The sequence below is a fragment of the Cololabis saira genome, chromosome 6, assembly GCF_033807715.1.
Source record: "Cololabis saira isolate AMF1-May2022 chromosome 6, fColSai1.1, whole genome shotgun sequence".
NCBI lineage: Eukaryota > Metazoa > Chordata > Actinopteri > Beloniformes > Belonidae > Cololabis > Cololabis saira.
In genome coordinates, this window is record NC_084592.1 from 26,515,082 (window position 1) to 26,541,539 (window position 26,458).

Sequence of the window (26,458 nt, forward strand, 5' to 3'; positions counted from 1 at the left end):
TGTAAATACTCTTGTCATGTATAGTGTGCCACAAGCCGGGACAAAAGGATGAGTACGGGCTTTGTATCCAGCAATCATTCAGCACCTATTGGGGAAACAGACTTAGGATGGAAGGAGGGCCATATTTTAAAAGGCCTAAAGCGTCTTCAGATGAACAAATCCAGAGAGACGTCATCACTTCCATCTGTACCACACTGCAAAGACTGCATGACATCAAATGAGGGCATATATTCTCTTGGTGTCAAATGTGGCCAACAAGGGACTACAGCCAAGGAGGTAGCGCCTTCAAGTAAAGCGTTTACGGCTGAAGCAGGTGTTTCCACTCTAGACTCTGATGATCCAGATGATGACTCACCTAAAGTACCCAAAAGGGAATCCAGTGACCAGCCAACAAAGGATTGTCTTCATTTGGACAAACTGGATGTTATTAAGGATAATGACCAACATTTTCATGAAGGCTGTGGGAAATCTTCAGAGAACTCTGGTCCTTTCCCCTCCCCTGACTCAGACAACCTTTCAATTCTAGAGACCCCCATCATCAAACCTGGTGTAAGCCCAACTGATAGCCTTACACATCTAGAAGAAACAAACCAGCACTCGCTGGAGAAACAGAAAACATCAAGCTTGAAATTCAGTGACCAAAACAATAACCAGGAACGGTCTACTGACCGCAAGTCCAGACTTGATCATAGCAAAAGACAACAGGGCAGACCTTCTGCAAGGCAAGCGGAGCCATTAAATAACACGAGCTCAACTATTCAGCATACCGCAACAAGAGCCCTCAGCTGCATGAATGAAGCCAGACAGCGCAGTTCTTCAATGGAGGTTCCTCATCGCAGAGAGCAAACAAGCCAGTCTGGCAGTGATAGCAAGGATTACGCTGCATCAGAGTCTCCTCAGAGGAAACCAAAATCACAGCTATGTGACTCAGCAAGGAAGGCTTTCATTCTGCGAAGCAAGAGTGCAGATGGAGGGCAAGAACAAACTAAGTATACACACTCCCCTCTGCACCAAAAGCTTTTTAAGGGTCAAAAATCAAAAGGACAGTCAAACCCAAACCCTTCAGGGTATAGTGTGCCTGGCAAAAGGACAAATATCAATAAAACACATGGCTCGGGCAAAGGTTCATTATCTAAAGCTGAGCAACATGAGGAAGTTGCAGTATCACCAAGTTCCAAGTCCCTTGAGAATGTTCAGCAGCTCTCTCCTCTAGCATCCCCTGTGAAACATTCAAAGACACTAAAGTCTCCAGGTGTTAAAGAGTGCGCAAAGAGTCCAACAAAATTGCCCTTGCAAATCAACAGACTCTCAAGTAGTGACTCTGTGGAAGAAAGCATCTATGACAACTTACCCTGCTCACCACGAAAACAGCGGCGCCAAGACCAGCACTGTGATGTTTCCCAGTCAAAGCATAGGTCCCCATCCCCACCCCCACCACCTCCCGGACGAACTACTTCTCTTCTACTTAGGCACAGCTCTGACAGCTTACCCAAAGAAGAAAAATTGGCCAGCCAGGGTCAGACCACCACTGCTGGGAAGCCAGCGTCAACTACAGCCAAGACTCAATCAAATCAGTTGTCTTCTGTTTTACAAGCTCAACAATCCAACGTAGTAGAAGAGAATAAACAAATAGCTTCTCAGTTGGGTGTTGAAGGTCAACCACTGAAAGACAAACCTGCCAAACTCTACAGTGCTCACTCAACGAAGATGTCTCGCGTCCCTGTTCAAGAATCACAACCCCCTGAGTCAGTCAGGTTATCCACGGACAGAGTGGCCAACTGCCTAGATGAAAATGCAGCATCTTCTATAATACCAAATCACAACATCCTACAAAGATCTCAACAGAGTAACAGTGAGCCAAAACTTTCAGAAGTCCTACCACCAACATATTCTAATCTTTACTATCATGGAATTGCTCATAATTCCCAAATTTCCTCTTCAAGGGCTGTAAAACGGTCACTTCCTGTAAATGCGAAATCTCACGAGGCAATCACAGGACAGGACACGAATACCTTCTTAATTTTTGGAAGACAAAACAAAGATGATGTGAAAAGTGTCCACACCTTTCAGACTTTTACATGCGATGCCCAGAGGGGACATGAACCTGAAGCACATTGCAAAGCTGGCAGAAAGATTGAAACTCGCTGTAATTCCCTGGATTCTGAGCCTGTTCAGCCTATTCCATCAGACAGCGGTGTGATGTTAGATTGGGGATTTGATGAGGAGGGTTGGTTGTTTAAACGCTCTGTTTCTGTGTCTACGAGACCTCTCTTCAAGCCAGTAATGGGCATGAATGGGGCCAAGGCTCGTAGTCAGAGCTTTGGCGCACGCTACATGGACAGACCCAGTTTCAACAGGTCTGGAAAGGTCCGCACACAGATCAAAACACACTCGGGGAGCTCTTTGAATTCTCTTGGAGATGTCCTTCCTGGCAGCATGAGTTGCTCCAGTAGCTACCATTGTCCAATGAATCGATCCCTTTTAAACAACTTTTTGATCGAAGAGGGCCTGACAGGTCCTTCACATTTGGGTTCCTCCAGTGAAAGGCTCCAAAGCCTAAAACTCCAACGAGAGCAGGCTCGGCGGCTTCAGATTGAGCAACAGTTTTCAAGCGCCTTTGGTGAGCCCGTTTCTGAAGAACCAGAGAGACAAAGCACGATAACCACGATCGAGGAGAAAGTTATGCTGGGAATTGAGGAGAACTTGCACAAGTCTCAGGAACAGGACAGAACTACTGAAGTAAAGCAAAAGTCTGGCTCAAGCATTGCAAATTGGTTTGGTTTTCGTAAGAGTAAGCTTCCTGCTCCAAGCAGCAAAAAGACCGATCCACCAAAAGTTAAAGAAGAAAAGCGGGAGCAAAAGATTACATCTCTACTTGGAGGAAAGAATGCAAAGTCAGACAAAAAGAGAGACAGAAGAAAAAGTGATGGAAAAGACTGGTAAGAACTTGAGAAATAAATACCATCTTTTAACTCTGGTGCACTTAACATAACTGTTCTCCTGAGACTCACTGGCCCAAATGCTGTTTGATAAGTGTATTTATTCATACAATTACTTCCTTAGGTGCATTGGTATTATTAATATCACTTAATTATGATATCTTAGACACATCTATCAGTCTTCTTTGCCCTGAGACGTGTTCCAACACGATTCGTTGGGAGGAAACATAGAAGTTTCAATAGATAAGAGATTAATTTATCACCTGAATGGCTCTGGGTGTCTTGAGTCAATATCGCAGGATTGCAGTATGACGTTTGTTGACAAACTGTTTTATTTCAGCTCTGCAGGGAGAAGAGAGTCTCATGATGCAGTGCGGGCATGCATCTCAATGCCCTGCCCAGGAATGTCCATGACTGACATCCAAGGACATACAAACATCATAGGAGAGTCAAAGGTAAATTATTATATTGATACAGCATGGGGAAAGTTCAAGATTTGATTATGAAATCACACAAACGCACCATTAGGGAACCTCTAAAATCTGAAATGAAACAAGCAGACTGGTGCTGTATTCTGTAACTTCAGAAACTGGCTCTCAATGATGGCAGGGATGTTGTGCATGGGATGTCACAAAAGTCCCCACAAATATCCACCTGCAATTATGTTATTGATCAGGAAAGAGTGTTTCTGGAATACCTTGAGCTATTCACACAAACCCTTTCTTATTTTATCACTTAATCTGTCTTTGAATTTTCTTTTCAGTCCTTTGGATTCATGTCTAGATTTCATTAACCTCGAATATGCTTTCCAAAAACTGTATATGACACTTAAACAAAGTGTCTTTTTGAGTAGTCATGCACATTGAATAACTATATCTGAAAACTTGTGAAACTGTGTAAGTAAGTTACTCCAATTAATGCCATCATATAACAATATTCACAAAATATCCAGCATGTTCTAACAGGTACTATGAATTATTTACAAGAAACGGCCCCAGGTGTAATGTCAGACATGGACAAAAATGAACAGAGGGGAGAAAATGCATTTTGATGACGTGGCAATTTTTGTTGTTGGTATGAAACATACAGGGATTCGTGTTGACAGTTTTGTAAAGCACTGCGGGGATAAGTAAAAACTAAATTCTGCACCAATATACTTGAACGATGAAAACTTCTGTTCTTGTCGCTATACAAAAATGTCCTGATGCAGATGATGACCCGAAGAACTGATGGTGAAAATGGATCTGGAGTGAAGAGCCCCACCCAGGATGCTGTAATAGGTCAGATTCTTCTTTTGTCTGTCACATTACTGTATATATATGTATATATAGATATTAGTTTGCTCTTGAACATCAGATAAAGAAGCAAAGGCAGGCCCAGTAGCGATGTTGGCTGCGTTCTCTTAAATACCACAGCATTAAGGTTTTATTTGTGCTTACCATTTTGCAGTTTGCAGACAGAAGTGAAGACCAAAAATGACAGATTTGTGTAAGTTGTGAACATGATGAACATGCTACAAACAGTCAAATAACATGAAAATAGTTTTGTCAGTGTGTGCATTTTCTCCATCATATGTATGTTAAATTTGTCTGTGCTACGTCTGCATTTGTTTCTTGTGGCTGTTATCATCAGGACAAAAAGTAGCCATTTCACTCAAAGCCTATACCATGCAGACTTTGCTCTAATGGTTAACTCCTCATCTTCACGCATTCTTGCACTGAGAAGTTGCATGTAAAGGCTCATTCAATTAGAAATAACCAATTCACTCATCTGAGGACCTTAGCTCCCCTCTGGTCTGGCTTGACAGGAGTATTGGACCATAAACTAGTGCTGCAGCACAAGGCAGATCTCTCCCACTGAAGTTTAATGTGATGCTGTGAAGGTGCAGTGAGCAATGATTTCATGATATTTTTTTCATAAAAATTGATTTTTGCTAAGTGCCATACAAACGGGCAAACATTTCTGAAGTTACGTGTGGTGGCAAAGGGGGGATTGACTAGTACTGGAGGTGCCCATTGACATTACCTAGACGTCAATACACAATCGCTGTAATTATGTCCTCTCAGCAGCACGGAAACGTTTCAGCATCTCTGCCAAGAACTGATTTAAGAATGAAAAGAATCTTGTTGAATAATGTATATGCTACAGCTCCTTTTGCAATGCAAAGTTCTGTCCTCTTGTGCAGACGTAGATTGTTTTCCTAGTTGGAAGTTGGATGTCATCTTTATGGTGTGTTTTATTCATATATTTATTTTCCCCTGGACATTTGGCGATGTAAGGTGTGGGTGTGTGTGTGCGTGTGTGTGTGTGTGTGTGCGTGTGGTGGTGGGAGGCGGGCAGTGGGTGTGGAGGGTTGAGGGGGGGGCAGGTATTTCAGCACTGCTGGTTCCTCACATCAGTGTGGTGTACTGCATACGAGCCCTAACCATGAAACTAATAAATAATAAGGCTCTTAGACTCCAAAGAGAATTGAGTTAAAGTTTCTGTTTGGTGCTTTGAACAAGTTTACTCAATTATTTTTTGTGCAATTTTGAATTAATAATTAAAAAAAAAAAAAAAAATACTGAAACAGAGAAATTTTTCCTGTAGCTTAACCTTACTTGACTTAATAAAGACTAGGTGATGCACAGTGTTGTGCATGAACGAGTTCAAATCAATGCGTTCATTGAACACGTTCATTTCTGTGAGAAAGTTGAACTGAACGCAACATATTTGCAAATAAAGAACTTGGAACGTGAACTTGATCTGAAGATAACGAACTGGAATTTGAACTGTTCAGATTATGTGAGTTTCAGCTTCACTGCTTGTCATCCAGATCTGCACAAGTCTGTTAATGACAGTTATTTTGATCAGGGTGCTGAAGCAGGGAAACATCTGTAACATGCAGGACAGGGTCCTGAAGACCAGGGTTGAAGACCACTACAACAGTTTTAGGATAGGGTGCCATTTCATTCGTACTTCTCACCTAAAAATATTGAAATGAACTGAATTTGAACTAGTTCAAAATGAAAATGGTGAACTATGAATGTGAACTATTCATTTTTAAACTATGTGAACTGAACTTTGAACTAGTTCATGAGAAGTATGAACTTGCACAACACTGGTGATGCATCATGTAAGACTTTGTAAATGCTATGACTCCTCAAATCTTCAGTCAAACAACAGTCATGTGCTCTGTACGTAGCTGGGAAAGTTTCTTAGAGTAGCTGTCTCCTCAGGACCTAATAATAGTAGCTTCTGAACAAACGTCATGTAAAGCTTTAAAAGTATTTTGATTAAGTTACCATTGGGGAATGTGTCATACAACTAAGCAAGACACAGCTCAACCACCATTTATGTTCTTAAAATGTTTTTAGAGACACTATCAGCACAGGTCTTGGGATTACTTTGGAGGATTCAGTTATGCAGGTCTAGATTAAAATAGCTCGACCATGGGATGGGCTGCGTTTACATGTTAGCTTTTCATAAGGAATCCTGCAAACATTACTTTACCTCGTTTTTTACCATTAGTACCACCAGTATATCAGAACTGGCGCCTGATAGAGCGTGGCATTGCCCAGAAGATTTATTGAATTGGCTGTTTTAAGCTTCTGACATTTCCAGGAATTATAAATTTTTTATTTCTTACTTCTGCTTAAATTTCATTTTTTGGACATTTTATTTGTTTAAAGTGTGATTGCATTTGTCCATCTTCATCATGGCTTGAGTCTTTAAACCTACAAAGTTGTGAAACGTGCAACAATGAAGTGATTTTGAAGCAACTCGTGTTGTTTTTGTTGTTTTTTGAACTGCAATGTTTTGTTTGGTGGAGCAAATTAGTTTTATTATACATTGTTGAGATCAAGCTGAATTGATTCAAGCTGGCTGGAGCTAACATAGTGGGATTGAAATGGGATCTTTGGTTACCTATGGCACTCTTTTCTTCACCCTTCATTCCTGTCTGCATCTTCAACTTTCCAATAATAGTTGAAAATCCTCGAAAACTTGATAATAATGACACTTTGAAAAATAGATGCATTCCTAATTTTTGACCCGTTTCTCATCAAGTCCGTGAGGCAGAAGACCGACTTTCCATGGCTGTGCCTCAGATCGGTTCTAATTAACCTTTTGAAAAATGATTTATGCCCTTTAGGCTAGGGGAAGTTCCACCTGTCAATTTTGGATAAGATCCCAAATTTTGGATGAGCCATTATTCAGAATATGCTAAAACAGACCATTTCCATCAGGTTTGCTTGATTGTGCCTGCAAATATCATCTCTTACTTAATATTTTGTCTTTTGTTTTACTTTTGATACAAGCAGAAAGTAGAATACGTGTTATTGATTCAAAAAAAGAAGAAATAAATAAAGAGAAATTGGGAGCATAGAAATAAACAAGCAATGAGTTGGGTGTTTTTTTGTTTTCTTTTTTTCCCACCACATCTTTTACTAAATTAAAAATAGTATCTTATTAATCTTTGCGCATGGGTCAGGTGGAGCACTAATGGCAGACCCTGCTGAAATTTCATTGGCCGGGGTGAGACCATTGGCAAGCTGCTGCAAATATCAAGCATGTTTGATACGGACGGACGCCTGCCCTCCAGGGTTAATCACCTCATTAAAATTTCAACACCGCACCAGCTAAGCACAATCATCCGAGCTACTACTGAGAGAATTAACTTTGCCTTCAGCTGTGAGCTGAATTAAATCCTCCAGCCCCACCACAAAAGTTGTTTAACTTGATGGAGAGTTTACAGAGCAAGTCTTCAGCTTTGATACCTTCATCGTGATGAGGTGATATGAACAAAGCCTGCCCACCCCAGCAAATCAAGATTTAATTCGGGCCTGTATATTTGTTTTGTTAAAAAAAAATACAAAAAATTGTTGTTTGTTTTACAGTAAATCAAATTCCATTCAAAATCAAAAGTAGTTTATTAAACCCCAAAGGGGAGACCCCAGACTTCAGGTCCATTTATTTATCTATTTCTCTTGACATTCAGTCAAAATCAACTCAAAACAAATTATGTGATGCAAGATTTTTATTATTATAATTTTTTTTAATGAAAATAGATGTGATATTAATAGTTTCCAATCCACTGGTGTGTTTTTGCCACAAAACCTGGATGAAAGCTTGACTTGAAAACTCTTATGTTGCCCTTTCAGGTTTGTTCATGATGTTTTGATAAACTAAAATAATTTTTTGTTGTATGTTTTTCAAATTAAACACATAACACTCTCATCTGTTAATTTTTTTTTTGGTTTCAAATGGAATCTGGTATTTAAAGGTTACATGCAAACCTTTTCTTGACTTTAAAAGGTTCAAATTTTACTTAAAACTGTAATATATACATTTTAAGGCCATCTAGTTGTCATTTTAAGAGATGCATATTTGATTAAGAAGTAAATAAAAGGTTTCAAACAACAGAGATACGAGGAGCTTACCGCAATCTTTTTTTTTTTTTGTCAAAATGGCTCGTGGATATTTATTGTCCAGATTGGACCTCTAAACTTCAAGTGCAGCTCAGCCCTGCTCATGCATCTATCCTCTGCTAGCCTTTTGACACTAATCATTTCAAAAATAAACATCCACCAACTGCCTCTGTCGTGCTGGCATGTGCAAAACGCAGTGCTCACCGCAGCACTCAGCAAAAAGAAAAGATTAAAATGATCTAACACAGAGCAGAGAACGCTTGATTTGAGGTCAAGGTGAAACGATTCAATTGTGCTTTTCGATTTATATGATTAGGGATAAGAATTGCATAATTCTGGACCTTTAGTTTTAACTGATCTTTTACAGTCAAACTCACAGCACCATCAAAAGCTGCTACTGTAGACTGCAGTATGGCATTTTCAATGGTTACATGGACACATTTATTCCTTAAATTTAACCAGAACATACTTTGAACTAAATCCTGTCTGCATAAAGGCAACTATGTTCTACTGGAAGTGTAAATGATTGTTCTCTCGTTATCTTGTGGCATCAAGCTGCTAATGATTGAGTTCATTATAGATAGAGAACAACAACTTCACCATCCATGTCGGTGGCTTATTGAATGCAATCAATGTGAGCTTCTGGGATTCTGCCTTTCCAGGGAAGACTGTGTCACAGCGGTTACTGTTAACTTCAGAGCTCAGTGCTCGATAACATGTCTGCTCAAGGCAGTTATTTGCTTTTGTCTTCAAGAGAAGAGGAGGCATCTTGCCTCTATCAGTCCCAAAGATTTTTTCCTTTAATACGCTGACTCTTCAATAGATGTTCAACAACACTGTGATATATTCATATTTCTGTCTCAGATTGCATTTTAATGGCAACCAAAAGCTACTCTCAAGTGTTTTGAGCCTCTCTCTCCTTAAGTATGCTGTTTTATTTTTTAAGAATAGCAGTAATGTGGCTGTTTGTTTGTCTCAGTGTCAATAGTCTTTCACAATAATCTGAGCTCTCTTGCTTTTAATCAGAATTTGGAAAATGAGCTTGAAAAAATCTCAGAAGAGGGCTCTGAAGCTTCAAGTATCCTTGTCTTAATTAATAAAGGGAACCAGCTGTTGCCATAGCGCCAGCATGATTGTCTCCAGGTTCCTGCTACAGGCTAAATAAGAAAACGTGAGCGTGTGTGGCAGCAGTCTCACAAAGCCTTTTCACTTTCAGCTGGAAGACTGATGTGATACAGCTTGTTTTTTTTCATGCTGAAGGATTTCCTTTAAAAGGCCACTTGTCCTTTTTAGGCAACACATCCCAATGCAGTACTAAAGGAAGCACTGCAAACACTTTTAAAAAGCTTAATAGTATGTTTTGTTAGTGTCAGCAAAAATCTGCATCTGTTAATGCTACAGCATAACTATGTGTGTGTGACAGTTTAATGTAAACAAATAAAACAAAGCAGTGTATTTGGATTTCATATCATTCAGTATGCCATTACATACGTTTCATATTCACTTTATAACAAATGCATGCTAACATTCATACACTCATGAAACAACTTCTTCAAGAGAAAGCAATGGTTCAAGTGGGCTTCATTTGGATTATTGTATGTAGACAGCAGATCGTGTAGTTAATAAAAAACCGGATTGGACCGAACCACCACTGTGGTGTAAGAAAAAGAAGAGTCAGATATCAAAATCTGGAAATGAAATAGCAGATGACAAAGTACTGTACGTGAAAGCTTCAAAATTAGCTAAATAATAAGGTTTGTGCCTGGGATCTTAAACAAATAGGATAATATTGCAGGAATATCAGATATTATATAATTATGTGATGTTGCAGAAAGGTAATCAGTCAGTGTAAAATTATTTGACCAATTTAGACCCTTGGTTATCACTTGTAGCATATAAAGACATTTTTTGTTTTTAAACAGATTTTCTCAGAGAGACAAAATGATGTTTTGTACAGGAAACTCCTAGTCAGTAGCTACATGTACATGTATGTGCAGTACACATATACAGTATGTATTTAGCACCACTTCAACCATGGTTGCCCTGTTGTTTCATTCCTACTGTGCTCCCTTTTCGGTATCCCGAGCCACTTCAGCTGTTCTCCTTGTGCCGCAGGCTCCGGCTGCAAGACACGAACGTTGGACAGTGGAATCGGGACCATCCCTCTCCCAGAATCCTGTTCCTTCTTCTCCTCCATTCTGCAACTCCTCCCTAAATCCTCATCAACCCCAGAACAGTCTCTGAGTCCTCCCAGTGTCCCCGGCTCCTCCAGCGAGGACGTGTCACCTTCCCCATTACCCCGGTGGAGAATCCCCTCCAGCTTTAAGGACGGCAGCCTCGCGGGGGTGCACAACTCCCACTCCGACTCCTCCATGACCCAAATCCCATCAGTGCCTTTCCCCACTGTGGCCTTCCTCCAACCCATCGAACCCCCGCCTGCACCCATTTTGACCTCTGCAAATGTGTGTGATACCCAGAGCAGGCTATCCAGGCCGCCACAAGGTACAGTACAGCAGCAGCTCCAGCTGCAACAGTGAATGTGGTGCTAGCAGTGCGTACTTCCTCTGATTGGTGTTCATTTATCAACAGGCCTCAATGAAGAACATGTTTGTACTCTCATAGCATTTGTACGATTTTCTGACAAAACCATTAACTCTTTTTTAGCTGATGTAGGCAGTAATATATTTGTACCATTAGGAAAAATAACTTTCTAAATTAGTATCTCAGTGCATTGTAAAACAAATTAGAACACCTCAGAGTAGGCCATCATTTTTAGGCTTTTACAAATCATTTCTGTGAAAACAGAAGAATAAGAGATCTTTTTAAAGTTGAGGTTTACCAATTCTCCAGTTTCACAAATGGAGGTGAACATCTCATGGAATATGAACAATAATGAATCTGAAAATTAGAGGCTGTGTTTGTTGCGTTGGTGGAATATATAACAATAGATGAACAAAAGGTTAATTCATTTCTATTTCCAGTTTACACAGCAGGATTTTGGAGAGTCTTGAATAAAAGACGACCATTCTGAAAGAATTGTGGCAATATTTGTTATTGTAGCTGCAAATTGGTGTGGGCAGTTTGATGACAGACGACGGCGTCAAAGATTGCTTCCAACAGCTTCATCTACTGACAAAAAATTAGGATTAGGCAGAAATGACGTATTCATTAATGCGACTTGGCTCTTCCTCCCAACCATGACTGAGACTAAAACCTCCTACTTTGCTATTACTTTAAAAAATATATATATTTTCAGCTACACAGACAATCTGCTCCTGAAGTGTGGCTCACTTTCTATTTGTGCTTGTTGTGACTGTACTGTTAGGGCACGCTGATGACCCTGTTCTACTTCCTTTCAGCTTACGATTCAGAGGGTCTCATCATCGTAAAGTCTACACATACCATTCTTGATGTCGTCCCCAAGATTGGAGACGCAAGTCGTACAATGTGAGATGTAATCATCTTATATGACTGTAGACGCTGTACAGTGTATGGGAACCCTGGAGTACGTCCTATCTTTGTCGTCCTGCATGTAAGGGACTGTAAGGAAGTACCAGAGATCAAACCAGATCTCAAGTGTTCCTGCAAACACATGAAAAGTAAATCAGACAAATGCAGAAGAAATGTTATGGTGCAGATCGTGGCTTGTAACATAAAATTGCTGCTGAGTAAATTGCTGCAGTGTAATAACAGAACAGTACACTATAATGTTAGAAGAAATAGTTTCAGAGCCAGTGATGGTCATATTTGGACAAGAATGAGGAGGAAAAATATATTTGTTGCTCAAGATCATAGTTTAGTTATAGAAGACTTGATAACACGGTTCTGTGTATATGATCACCTGATTTTAGGCTGCAAGACTTTTTAAAAAGCAACTTCAGTGTTATGTTTTGTTGCACATTAATAGTACACATCTTTTGTTTTGTTTGCCCCTGCTTGACATACAGTGAAAAGATGACACCCAGCTCTGTTTTACCCTAATATCAAATTTCCAGTTGATTCTGTCCACACGTTTGATACGTCCAGAAGTCCATTTAATGTGTGACGTGTCCGATGTGAACCCATGTAATCTCTTTTTTTTCTATTCTTTGCTTCACACATGTTGAAATATTTCAACTCATACAGTTGATTTTCAAACAGCCCTAATAGCTTATACATAAACATAAAATGTTTTGAAATTATACATAGAGTGTCCAGGGTATTTTAACACATTGCTTTAAAATCACATTGGTAGTTTTCAGTTCACCTAAGAATATAAATTACCGTGCAGAGCTTCACATCCTGCTGTCAGAAGATGCCAAATAAGAATAGTTTCTGACTTACGTGGTATTTGTTTCTGCATGAGGCTTAAAATGGACAATAGCAGCGTCGCTGCTTTAACTGATGGTTAGAAATTAAGTCCTGTTATCCCCATATGTGTTCTCCTAAACCTGTTGATTTTCTCTTAGCATTCCTTGTTTAACCTGTAAACCTGTAAAAAAAAAAAAATCACATCAACCAAGTGTACTTTTAACCCTTTTTAATAGAACTTTACCCCGAAAAAGGCCCTCATTTCTGTATGGTCAATATTTTTGGTAAATACTTTCTCACTACTTGATTGGGTTGTTTCAAATCCACAGTGATAGTGTTTGAATGCAAAAGCATAAAAAAACGTTACTGTATGTAAGAAAAACTGAATGTAAAAAAAAAAAAGTTCAGTTGGAGTTTGGTTTAATTACATCTAACTGGCTTCATCACTATGCTGATAGCTTTTCTGTTGAAAGACACATGACAGACGAGATTCTGACTGGTGTGTGTTGATTTTGATAACTGAGATAACAACTGTTTTTAGAAAGTGAAGTGTTAATCTAAGCTGATATTAGTACCAGCCCCGTGAGTCGTTTAAAAATACTACCTTTCAGACATTTGCCGAAGTTGCTGGCTAACTTTTATTAAATAAAAGAACTGATTAAATGGCCATGGCCGGCTCGGCCACCTTCATGGCCTCATTTAAGATCGGCTGAGGCAAAGTGGACCACTCTGTGGTCTGATCAGTTCAAATATGAAATGTTTCTTGTGGCTGTTTCATTTTAAGCAGCCTAAACTGACAGTCCTCATGGAAAAACGATAACCCGTCCTCATTTGCATTCTGTTTTTCTGGTTAAGTGCATATTATAACTACAAATTTGCCACCCCGCAGGATGTCAGCTGCAGCTCCTGCGGCGTCATTTAGATATCCCGCCACTTTGAATTCAGAATTATAATCTTTCTTTGAAGATGTCAGATGTCAGGCTGTCTGTGCCACATGGGTCTCCTAACTCCACATTTGAGCCTGCCCGTTGATGGGAGAAAGAAGCAAGTGTAAGAGCTGAGAAAGAGGGAGAGAAAAAAAGACAACAACTCTGAAATGAGTTTCATTTTGTACACTTTCTAGGTGGAATGGAACCAAAGAAGTTGACTCATACCAAATCGAAAACACGCGCCGCTCCAAGCCAACAGAAAGAACAGAAGAGGCTTCAGCTTGCCAACTGTAAGACGTTATGGAGCAGATTTGTTATGAGAAACAGCTGGGAAAGTTTTATTTTATCTATGCTTGTCATTATCAGATTGCTTTTTTCTCCTTCGAACTTCAATGGACAAACTCAAAAGAGTCTGCTTGTGAGCATTTAATCAGTCCCGATTTCAAACCACAGCTGCAAATCAGAAAAAGTTGAAAACAAGATATTTCACAGTTCGTCTTGTCATCATAGTTTTATTTGATTATATTATAGATCCATTTTTTTATTTCAGGCCTGCAACACATAAAAAAAAGCAGTGGAGGCAATGTGGGATTAATTAGGATTTATAAAAACGTTGTGTCAATCAAGTCATGTCCAAAGGCGATTGTAATGGTGATGTGGGAGTTTGTCAACAAATGTATAAGAAAATCATTAATAGCAGCTCAAAAGTTGTTTTTCGAAACCAGGTTTCATTTCGTTTAGATGAATATCTGTTCATTTGTAGGAGGTGTTGTCTGGTTCTTGCACTCTACCGTCCCTACAATTGACACGAACCAGCCAAAGTAACTCCGGACTCCCGTCCCGGTCGTCGGTTTTGACATCTGCATGTTGCACTTCAATCACGTCAACAATGATGACACCGAATAACAAAGCTACAGTGGACATTATAGCCAAGGCAAATAAACAACTTAAGAAAGTGATGATAGAAGAGAAAAACATGAAAGCAACTCTGGATATGCATAGTGTTGTCAGATGAATCACTATTCCAGATCCTTCTTTTTTTATCTGAAGAAATTGATGACATGCATCCCACATGTAATTCTGTGTGCAATATGCTGAGAAACAAATAATTTGACTACAATAACTTTGGACACCTTAAAATATTTTTTTGCAGTAAGAATGAGACAAAATAAGTCATCACTTGGCATCGTTAACCTGAGACAATGAGAAAAGTCTTATGACAGTTTGAAACATGTTGCAGGCCTGAAACCAGGAATGGATGTTTATTGCAACAAGAAAGGATAATTATTAAATATCAATATAATAATAATAATAATAATAATAATTATTATTATTATTATTATTATTATTATTATTATTATTATTATTATTATTATTAGTATTATTATTATTAGTATTATTATTATTATTATTATAAGTGGAATAGTGGTAGAGTCAGTTGTCCTCCAATCAGAAAGTCACCTCATCCTTCCACAGTCCCAACACTTGACAAAGTGTCCCTGAAAGCTCTTGCAAGTGTTGGATAAGGAACATTGCCCCTCACTTGGCCCCCATTGCTCCAGCCACTGATTGCCAGTCCCAATCCCAGAGAGATGGGTTGGGTCAGGAAGGGCGTCCAATGAAAAGCTAGTGCCAAATCAATATGCAGATGATCCACTGTGGCAACTGTTGCAAAGGGAAAAGCCAGAATAAATTGCTTCCCTTTCCTTTTTTCTCTCCATGCATTTACCATGTCATCCCAGCTCTTTCTGATCTGGGGTTGTAGATGCCTCAGTGACCTCTTAAGAGATAAGATGTGGCCGTTTCAGTTGAGAAAAATCTAGCTTTGTGTCTGTATGAAAAGAAAAGTCTTTGCAACAGAAACATCATAATTATCTCTGCAAGAAAGAAGTTGTTTATTTACTTTCATCTTTTTTCAGTTTTTCTGTGGTGTGACACAGCAACCGCTGCTGTTTGTTATTCCGTGAAAATTCAGAGGGGAATAATTACACATTGTTCACAACTTGTCATCAAAGCTGTACTTTGTATGCTGTCTCTATGGGGTTTAAAGATTTTTCTTCTTCAATGTAATGCCAAAACATGAGTTACTGTGGGCTCCTTAGCAGCTTCTCGTTAACGGTGATGGCTCAGTGGGTTGAGCGGGTGCGTCCCAGACAGAGGATATTGCTCTTGTGGAGGCACAGGTTCGAATCCCAGCCTGTCACTCTAAACGGAGTGTCTTTCCCCTGTTTCCATCCAAATTTCCTCTCTAGCCACTTTCAAAATAAAGGCTACTAAAGCCACAAAAAAAAAAGAATTATTGTTGCTAACCGCACACATAAGCCATGTACTCCCGTACAATTTCACTGGCTATTGCTTGTGGTGAAGCGTCAAAAGTTGAAAATTCTCCATCTTTTGATGGACGCATCTCTCCATGACACATAGGACCCAAAATTCAGTTTGGCAATGTTTGACTTTATCCCATTACAGTCAACAGACAGTGATAATGAAGACTGCATACGTGTGAGGCCACAGTAGGAAACTATGGTATAGCAGCATGTACACGCTTGGAGGCTAAGAGTGGATTTTTTGTTTAGTTTAGTTTTTTTGCCCAACTTTCAAGTTTGTGGTAAAACTTTTTTGGTCTTGATTAACTTTGTAGAGTGCAAAATAACACAGCATTTATTCATTCATTTATTTATTAACATCTTGAGATCTGAAATATATTTTAAAAAGATTTTCTGGCCACGAGAGGGCTTATAGGCTTATTGCAGTTTGAGAACTTTCCAAACAAGTTGAATCCCATGGACTCATAGGAAATGAAAACAGGGATACACACTATTGGTTTTTTATTTGTATTTTTTTGATAATCATTATTTATTTATCTTTTGTTTCACAAGAGTAATTTTGAAATATATTTTCATGTATAAACATATATATGTGTGTGTGTGTGTGTGTGTGTGCGTGTGCGTGTGCGTGTGTGTGTGTGTGTGTATATGTATATACACACACACACGTACTGTATATATATATACACACACACACACATGCAAAATCTGATTGAAGTCTCCACACCAGTTGTATTTGAGCATGGCCTTGCAAAACTGGATCGAGTTGAATTAATGATGCTATAAAAACACAGAAAAACAAAAGAGCTTTGTTGTCTGCCACAAACAAAAATTTGGTCTAAAATTCCAGCACTATTACATTTCCATACTCACTAGGCAAAAAGCAAACCTAATGGTAGCTGCTAAACAGTTTCCCAAGCAATTTCATTTGTTTTTTACTGCAGAATATTAACGCCGGTGTTTGTGGTGATGATGCCGTGTGCATTTGCATGTAAGTGAAGTAAGTACAATTTTATTGATATAGTTTATTTATAGTTACAGTATAGTTTATTATATTATGTATTTATATATCTTTTTCAAGATAAAAATCAAAAAGTGCTTCTCAATAAAACACAGGACACATCATAAAATATACAAACAAATAAAAACTAAGCAAAAGCAAGTTTAAAACTATGTGTTTTTAGCTTCTATTAAAAATAGATCACAGAGTCTACAGATCTCAGGCTGAGAGGAAGGAAGTTCCACATGGAGGAACTACTGCAAAAGCTTGTGAGCTTTAGTTTTCAGCTGTGTTTGCTTCATAAAGAGCAGACCCTGGTCACGTGACCTCAGGGACCTGCTGGGGACGTAAGGCTGCAGACGCTCTCTAATGTAAGGTGGTGCCTCTATATTTTAAAACAAAAATTTTAAATTGCACTCTGAAGTATATGGGGAGGCAGTGCAGCTGGATTAGTAAGGGGGTGACTGTTAGGTTCCTAAATCATCATAACATAAATTAATAACTTAGGAAAAGACACAGAGACTTGTGGAATGATTTTTCAGGCACTCCTGCAGGAGGGAGAGAGCATACTGACAGAGGCAGAACCTCCCATCAGCAAATGCTTCCCAAAGACCCTCCCCTTGCAGGAAGCCATTTATTGGTAAAACTGACAGGAAACATGACCATATTTGGTAAACAATGGACAATTAGAAGAAGCAGATGGAGAAACAGACATGGTATTAGATGATGTGGTTGAAAAGTCACACCTATGACTTTTCAGTTAATAAACAACGTATCTGTGGTGTGCAGAGCAACAGACATCCTTTTAAGAAACCTTAAGTGGTCTTTTCATCAGATGGTCAACTAACCCTTAAAGACAATGAGACGGCTGTCAGTCGACCCCCTGACAAAAACTCAGGAAGTGGCTTCCCTGTTATCTGTTAGAGCATGTGATGGGGGTCTTGAAACAGATGCACCTAAAGACAATGGTTCATTTGACCAACCAGGAAGTCAGCAGTTTTAACCTCCTGAGTATGTCAAAGCATGTCCTGAGGATAAACAGGCAGTTTTCTGATTCTGATTTTGATAATTTCATAATGACAACTGTTCAAATGTTTAATTAATCTCACAGTGACATTAAAACTTGTTTACTTTTTTTTCTTGCTGAAAACTCACGCCACGTCATCGCGTCATCATGCACTCAACGTGACTGACAGGCAGCCTATTAAGATGATTGGACTATTCCATTCACCAAAATGTTTTTTTTCCCCCTCCCTCCCTATGGGACCGTGGCAGTGATATTTACACCTGTGGTTTCAACCTATCAAGCGGGACATGATGATCGACTGCTGAGGTCCAACAACAATAGGACGGAACAATGTCCTGCCTCACTCTATGGAGTCATTAGTGACTCTAAGGAGGGCGGTTTTGGTGGAGTGAGCCCTGAGAAAACCAGACTGAAACTGATCAAGGATGCCATGTCTATCTAAGGCAGCTGTAAGTTGCTTAGCAACAACTTTTCTAAGATCTTAGAAATAAATGGCAAGTTTGAGATGGGTTGATAGCTGCTGGAAAGAGAATGTTTTTTTTTGAAAAGTTTAAGAATAACAGCATTCTTAAAATAATCAGGGACTTGACCTGACAGCAGGGACGAATTCATTATAGTGAGCACAGGGACCAATTCACTGGAAGATATGCTTTAAAAGGGATGTAGGTATCTCTCTCTCTCTCTCTCTCTCTCTCTCTCTCTCTCTCTCTCTCTCTCTCTCTCTCTCTCTCTCTCTCTCTCTCTCTCTCCCTCTCTCTCCCTCTCTCTCTCCACTACATGGCAAGATGTTGAGCAGTTTTTGTTTGTAAAATAAATAAACAGTCAATATTCAGTATAGGAAGAGTAGTTTGTAAGATGATTTTTAAACGATATAACACAGTTTTAGTCCAAACATATCACACATGGATGTTTGGTCAGGGGCTCTTTGCATCAGCCGTCAACGCACAGGTTCCCTTGCGGTCACTTTCAGACCCACAGGCCATTGTTTTTACAGCTGGATGCTACCAGCCGATCTTGCACTACTTCTGCCCACAGCAATAAGTGCCTACTTATGAAAAATGTAACAAAACGAAATATGGAAATCAGGGGAGGAGTGAGAGCGGGGAAGTCACGACGACATGTTGTGTTACCATGTTGAGAAACCTTAGATTCCAAACACTGAGTTCTTGGAAGTAGCGCATGGAGCTCCGTGCCACGTACCAGTTGGACATGAGAACAAATGCTTGTCAACATGTGCTGCTTTTCTTTTAACCATCTTTCATGCCAGATGTTTTCTGCGCTGTGGCATCTCACTCTGCTGTGCATCCTCCATTTTCAGGAAACCTGAATCTGAATGAGTCGACTTGAAGCGAGGAACGAAGAGATGGGATGGAGTTATCACTGTACCACATGTGGAGGATCCCGTAAATCCAACACTTTTGTTCTCTGTGTCTGTATCGAAAAGAAACATCCAGAACTGGGCAACAAACGAGCTTGGCATTGTAAGGCTCCCACCTGCACTCAGTGATGTACTGAAGGAACAGCAAAGCCTTGATGGTGCACAGACGAACCCTCTGGCAGCTGTTTTGGAGGTCTGCAGCTCGTTTGGCTTCAGCTGAGAGCAACAGAGTGAATCTGTGGTCTCCTCAGACATTCACACGCATATTCCATTTATCTGCATTTTACGCAACACTTTTGCAGAATGTATGTGTAACATGTTTCTTGTTTAATGAGCTAATGAATAAGAGAGCTACCTGTAATCCAAACATATCAGAGTTGATAAGAGAAATGTATGTACGTGGAGAACAGCGCTTAACCTGAGCTGAGCAAATCTATACATAGAACAAAGTTTACATGCTCATCTACATGGAGATGCTGTCAAATGTGAATTACAGCTATGTTGATTTAGCCATGCCACCTAAATATCTACATCAGTGTGTGTTATATCTGAAATGTTTTATCAGCCAAGTGACAAAAAATGTATACCTAAGTCAAACACAAGCCATCAAATTTCCTGCACTGAGGAATTCTGTTAGTTTAGTAGCAATTTTCAGATTAAATGGTGAATAAAAAGCACCACAGACTTGTAACAACAGTGGATGAAAAGGCCTCTACTGTAAATTGCTTTCAACACTTTTTTTTTTGTTGGTTGGTTTTTTGTTTTGGCTAAAACATACTGTACAAGTGAATATCAAAATCAAATGTTGCCACTCAGAAACGTAACTCTTCATTAGTGGAATCTTTACTAGAGTCAAACGTGATGACTGCAACAGTCGAAGGAAGCAGACGAGTAACGGTTACAATGTTCATGGGACTCAGTACTCAGCCAACATTTGTATCTGGGAACCATCCGAGGCATGAAGTGGCTGGAAATTGGGGCCTCGTGTGGGAGTATAAGTAGGTTTCATGCGGGCCCCGTGTGAAATGCTCGCAGGGCTTTTGCTCTGGTAACTTGGACAGTCATTCACTTCTTGAAATTTCTCTCTCATGACTTGGGTGTGGTACCACTCACGCTCACAGCCATACCCACTGGTACACAATTTACTGAACCAAACGCCACTCTTTAATGGCATTTAAGAGCCATTTTCAGAAGATGCCTATTAAATTGCGAACAACCCCGAGGGATAACAAGTTTTTATTGCAAAACTAACACCAATCCATCACTGACATTCCTACACACATCCTTTGTTTCTCTGATTGGTTACATGCCCATCCAGTGTCCTCCAGACGTAGTATCTTTCTGCATCTGTTGGTACTGCATCCTGGGTATTTAAAAAAACAACTAAAGAAGGGGATGGTTGGCCAGGTTAATGTTCAGCTACATGAGTGATGAATGGACATGTTTCCAAAATGGGTGTCTTTTTTGAGTCCCTCTTGGGCCAACATAAGCAAACCCAATTTAGCCATTAAGGACCCAGTCCAAACAACATTAATACAATTTTTATTTCAGATGGGCCCCCACGTTCAAATATTGGCTGGATTGTGGGAAATCCTTGTGAATGTGGTTGGGTTTTTTTTTTATATAACCCTCTCATGTTGACACTGCATCTCTATTTTTATAGCTCGGAGGCGAAAGCCACGTACTTATTATTTTCTGTCTACTTTTCCATCCAGTCGCAGAGGAACATCTGAGTTGTCTTTGTTAATTAGAATCTCCGTTCTCCTTGCAGCTCTGTTAAGGTCTTCCTCAAAACTCGTCGGTCAGCTCAATGAGGCAGCCGGTGTCCTTGGTGATTGTCAGCCAAAGATAAGCGAGCTGTGAGCTCCAATTACACAGTTCTTTAACTCCACTTGAGGACACAAGTTGTATTAGTTAAATAACTCTGCACAAGCACAACCAGTGTTTCACCAGACGTTCATCATGCCACCAGCTGTGGTCTCTGTTAGATATTAGTCTCACTGCAGGAATCCTGCAGAGCAAGTGTCAAGGAACTGCATGCAATTTACCTTTTCCTGCCACAGTTGAAGATGTTCATAAATGTCTAGTCGACGATGTGATTCTAACTTAGATGCAATGAAGATCTAAGATGTAATATCAAATGCTTTTGAGCAAAACATCAGATGGATTCTAATAATCTCAAGAGTACAAATCATGATTTCATTTGTACAGCACTTACTACTGGATGCCACTCATGAACTCTGTTCCTGACGGAGTTACGTGACTCTTTAATGTGTGCACTGATTACGTTTGAAGCATATATTTATTACAGTTACAGTGTTAATATCCACTTGCATGCGAACAGCCTTGGGCCTATTCTGACCACAGAAATGCACCGTATGACTCAATATCTATCATATGAAGAATTTTATTACAACAAGCAAGCAAATCTATTCTATGGATCTTGATGTGCTCCGTTGAATATTTAGTAATCATTACACATAATCTGTCACGGTTTTTTGCGTTTCATTTGTCAAACACTGAATATCTTATTTTGAAAGTGATGAGAACTGCGTTTTGCATTTGCAACATGTTTCCGCAGCAATGACATCAAGACGAAGCGGTGAGTTTTTGCTTGTAGTCTTAGTTAAACAACATCTAGTAGGTGTATTGTTGGGCATTGTTTTAATAGCTCAGGGAAAATAACAATTGTTGTCTCTGATAGATGCTGTGGAATTCATAAGTAAACCTCACTTTTATTATGTACAGCTGCTTCATTGAATGCGATGATGCAGCAGATGTCACCGCAGTGGTTTCAGTTTAGACTAGCCTACCTGGGTTCAGTGTCTTCCTCCTGTCAGCTCTTGTTGATTATTCGCTGTAAGATATTTCAACGTTGTCACTCAGTCCCTCTAGTATGTATGCTGTGTTCTTTATATTACTGTTTTTGGTGTTATACTGTAAATGCATTCTGACATATTTAACAGTTCTAGCTGCTTTGCGATGCTTCCCCTTTATGACTACGTGTACTTGATTTATTTTTTTTCTTTAATGTGAAAATATTTGCTGAAATGCACATTGCCAAACACATCTTTGAACTTATCACATGCACAGAAAATGAATGCAACTAAATTAATTTACGGGACATTTCATGTCAACAATAGCCATAATCTTTAGGACTAAACTAAAGACAGTTTACAGTTTCACATGACGTAGAACCAACTGTAAAGTTGCACATGTCTAGTAGTATTGTTATATTCATGTATTTACCTCTTCTTTTATTTGCTTCACAGCTACATGTACTGTATACACTGGTGGTCGAAAACACAGCAAAGTTTACTGTAATGGCGACACAAACATGTAATAAATGAAACATGTAGCATCCACAGATGAGGCTAGGATCTGGAAACCGATTGGCTGCACTGATACGGGTAGACGGAGTGAGGCATCTGTGTTTCTGAAATGGCTCACGCTGTAAAGCGCCACTTTCACAAGAGTGTTGTATTTTTCTAACAGTTACTCCGATGTCCTGTATTTCTACTCGGCACCGATGAACATAACTAAACATTTATTGCACATATCATCTCTCGCTACCAACACTAACTCTTCTTCTAGATGTTTTTTCTGTTTCCAGAATCCAATAAAAAAAAGTGATATTTTCGTGTGAAAGTCACCTTAGCATCAGAATTGCTTATTACCAATATTCTTTGTTTTATGTCAAAGGAAAAAAATAAATAAACTATTTCAATACTTATACTAAGTTGCAGTGTGCTGTGTTTGATTGGATTCATTTGGCTGTAGAAAGAGTGTTTGCACTTGAAAAAGATGGAGAAGCAACAAGAGTGAAGGGTTGAAGTGAAATAGACTGATTTTTCAAAATAAAATGCTGGTAACACCTTACAAAGAAAGTACACATAGTTTTGCATAGTTACCGAGCAACAAATGAGGGACAAGCGGATACGTAGTAGTTGATAATTCAAGTTTTGCTGGAATGCCTCCCAGTCGAGGTCTTTAATGTGAGAATCTATATGTGGGAGTCGTGAGCAGTTATCTGCATATCCATAATTTCATCCATGACTGTCAGTCCACATATGCAGTGATGTTTACATTCAGACCGCTATTACTGTCACAATGTGGGTTAAATGGAGTAAGTTGTTACCAGGAAAAGTTAACACTGAAACAACAGTAGAACAACAACAAAACAATACAGAGTTTATAGGGAAAGAAACCGAGACCGAAAGACACCATGGAACATGACACTGTTACAATCTGGACATAAAGAATGTCATGAGCCCAGTTTCTATGTGCTTTGATAAACTTAAAGAAGACAACAAACCAGGGATTTTGTTGTTAGAAAAAACTATCTAGCAGTCATCTTTATTTTTTTTTTATTTAATTCTATACATTTTGATTCATTTAAACTAAGATGAGTTCATAGAATTGAACTGAATTCCACTGAACAACACTTTACTAATCCCTGAGGAGTGGTTATGCCGTTGAAAACGCTGGGATATTGTGTTTGTAGCTCGGCAACAGGTGAGCTGATGATGTCACATGCAGTGCCCACACAGAAGTAAACTCTCTCAGCTGACAACTTGGACAAAAGCTCACAGCCCAACAGTTTAAAGGAGCATGAGGCAGGATTTATGAAAAAAATTCATATACGTTTTAAGTTTTCTAGTAATAATGTCAGATGAAGCGTTCCAAACCAAAAAAGAATGATTCCTCTAGTGTATCTCTCCGTTGCCTTGAACAGGCTGTGTGCTGCAAAATGTGCTTCAATTCAGGGCCCGAATTTCCCGCGCTGGGCTGCGGATGTGACGTCACATGACGCTGCATGCGCGTTCTCCCCGTTCTCCCGTGCCGGCTTCGCTGTTGGCTGCAGTACCCCCGACGGCCGTCGTGGCGAAGGGTGGCGCTAATGAGTCTCATTTCTCATGACTCTTTTGAAGTCTGAACAGTCCCAAACCGCATGAGATCCGATTTTTGCAAACCAGATGGAAACCACCTCCGGGAGGTAGTTTCATATCGCATTTGGGCAGATGCGTCTCAGTCTGAACAGCTCCAAACACTCAGATCGGTTTTGACTGTCCGTGACGTCACTCTACGCGACGCCAGACCAGACCCATGCGCCAAACCACCCGCCCATTTCGAGTTGTGGAGCTACGTTACAGGTATGGAGCAGTCGGAAGATGCCGAAAACAGCAGTCCTTGGACAGAGGAAGAAACAAAATGCGCAGTTGTTGCAATTACATGACATCACACAATACACGCGCTGGGTGACGCCTCCACTCCAACGTCGTTGCTACGGCAACCCGTCAGATCAGTCAATGATGTGGCCCAGTCTGAACAGAGCCAGATGTGATTTGGACACTTGCTAAAAACAGTGTGGACAGTCCGCCCTGAAAATCGGATATGAGAAGGAATCAGATATATATCAGATTTGCCTGCAGTCTGAACGCGGCCTTTAACATCCAGGGTGCAGAGGCACTCCTTCACCGTAACGTGTCCAGGATTACAGCTTCTGTTATTATAAAAAAGCATCCGTCCATGCATTCCTGTATTTCACAGTTCAGCAATGTTCGCTTCCTTAGCATGTGACGTTTCCACTGGTGTGTCAGAATAAGCAACTGAGTCAATAGCTTGATTACAGAAAATGTATAGGTAGCCTAATACTCCAATCAGAAAAATAAAATGTAAAAAATACTTTAAAGGGAAGCAATGTAGCTCATTCAGAATGAATAAGAATTTACTTTTAATCAGATCAGCATGGGAGCTGTAGGCCTTTTGCAGATCTTGGAAAGATTATATTGCTGAACATTTTGGGGCAAAAGTGTATTCACAGTCCTCCATTCCTGGTCCGTGCAGTAAAAGAGACATTCCTCCCTCACAAATCTTTTCCTTGCAGGCCAGCTGTATACATGTATGATCTCCTCCTGGATCAGTCACCAAGTGAACAGAACTGTGAGGATCCACTTTCAGTCAAAACAGGTTTCTAGGATGGCTTTCTTCCATCTCACTAATATTTCAAAAATTAGGAACATCCTTTCCCATTTCGTTGCAGAAAAACTAATACAGGCATTTGTTAGATCCAGGTTGGACTACTGGAAAGCCATTTCACCTGGACGTCCAAATAATTCTATCAAAATGCAGCTGCCAGAATTCTGACCGGTACTGCCAAGAGAGATCACACCACCCCTCCTTTAGCTTCACTGCACGTTCAGTTTTGAATTCAATTCAAAATTCTTTTAACGACATATAAATCTTTAAAAGGCCTGGCCCCATCTTATCTTAAAGGCTTCATTGTTTCATATCAACCTACCAGAGCACTCCGGTCTCAGTCTGCTGGTTTACTCACGGTTCCCACAGCGTCCAAGTCCAGAATAGAAGGAAGAGCTTTTCGTTTTCAAGCTCCTTCCCAGTGGAGACAGCTACCAGTCTCGGTACAAAACGCTGACTCCGTCATGGCTTGTAACTCTAAACCTGAAGACCTTCCTCGTTGATGGAGCCTATGGTTGATTTTAATGTTTCAACTAGTTTTACTATACGTATTAATAAATACTATACTTTATGTGCTTATGTATTGTATCATTGTTTCAAACTGTGATTATTTTTATTTGTCATCTGTTGTTCTTTTATTCTGTAAAGCACTTTGAGTTGCACTTGTGTTTGATAGGTGAAGTATAAATAAAGCTGAATTGAATTCAAAATGAGTCCTACATGCTGCTTAAGTAGAAATATAAACACAAAAATCTGTTAATCTTCTTCAGCAATCCAAGGCATGAATTGTGATTGAATGCTTTCCCAAACTTAAACATCCCAGGTTACTGGATCAAAGAGACTTTAAAAGCTCTAATCAGAATGATTTCAATAAGACTGAAAGAAATCCATGCAAAGCTTGTTAGCATCTTCTCGCGTTTACTTACACAATGAATGAGATTAAGCCCTGAAGAACAGGCGCTGTAAAGACGACAAAAACTTTTACAATGGAATAAGATGAACAAGCAGCCTCTCACGAAGGATCTGGTTTCCTCCAACATTGTGCACTTTCTGCTTTCGGAATAAAAGTTTTCCACTTTTTGGAATAAATGACTTCCTTTTTATATAAAAATACTATTTAAATAACAGTTTTTAATGTTTCCCTCACATATCAATTTTATTTTGGGCATTTTTGTTGACTT

At 39.6% G+C, this 26,458-nt stretch overlaps 1 protein-coding gene across 10 annotated transcripts in view; it reads left to right on the forward strand.

Annotated features, from left to right (window-relative positions):
• Positions 1–23,011, forward strand: part of LOC133446071 (nck-associated protein 5-like) — a 78,771-nt gene extending 55,760 nt beyond the window's left edge. For 2 of the 10 annotated variants that reach the window (XM_061723822.1, XM_061723820.1), the window contains 7 exons: positions 25–2,939; positions 3,280–3,394; positions 4,150–4,219; positions 10,463–10,849; positions 11,707–11,794; positions 13,761–13,856; positions 19,239–23,011. In XM_061723822.1, coding sequence (XP_061579806.1) covers positions 25–2,939; positions 3,280–3,394; positions 4,150–4,219; positions 10,463–10,849; positions 11,707–11,794; positions 13,761–13,856; positions 19,239–19,257 — 3,690 coding nt within the window. In that variant the 3' untranslated portion in view covers positions 19,258–23,011. Of the gene's footprint in view, positions 1–24; positions 2,940–3,279; positions 3,395–4,149; positions 4,220–4,388; positions 4,428–10,462; positions 10,850–11,706; positions 11,795–13,760; positions 13,857–19,238 lie in introns of those variants that run through there. The other 8 variants (XR_009782798.1, XM_061723823.1, XM_061723824.1 and 5 more) reach the window with 8 other exon arrangements.
• Positions 23,012–26,458: the final 3,447 nt, after the last annotated feature.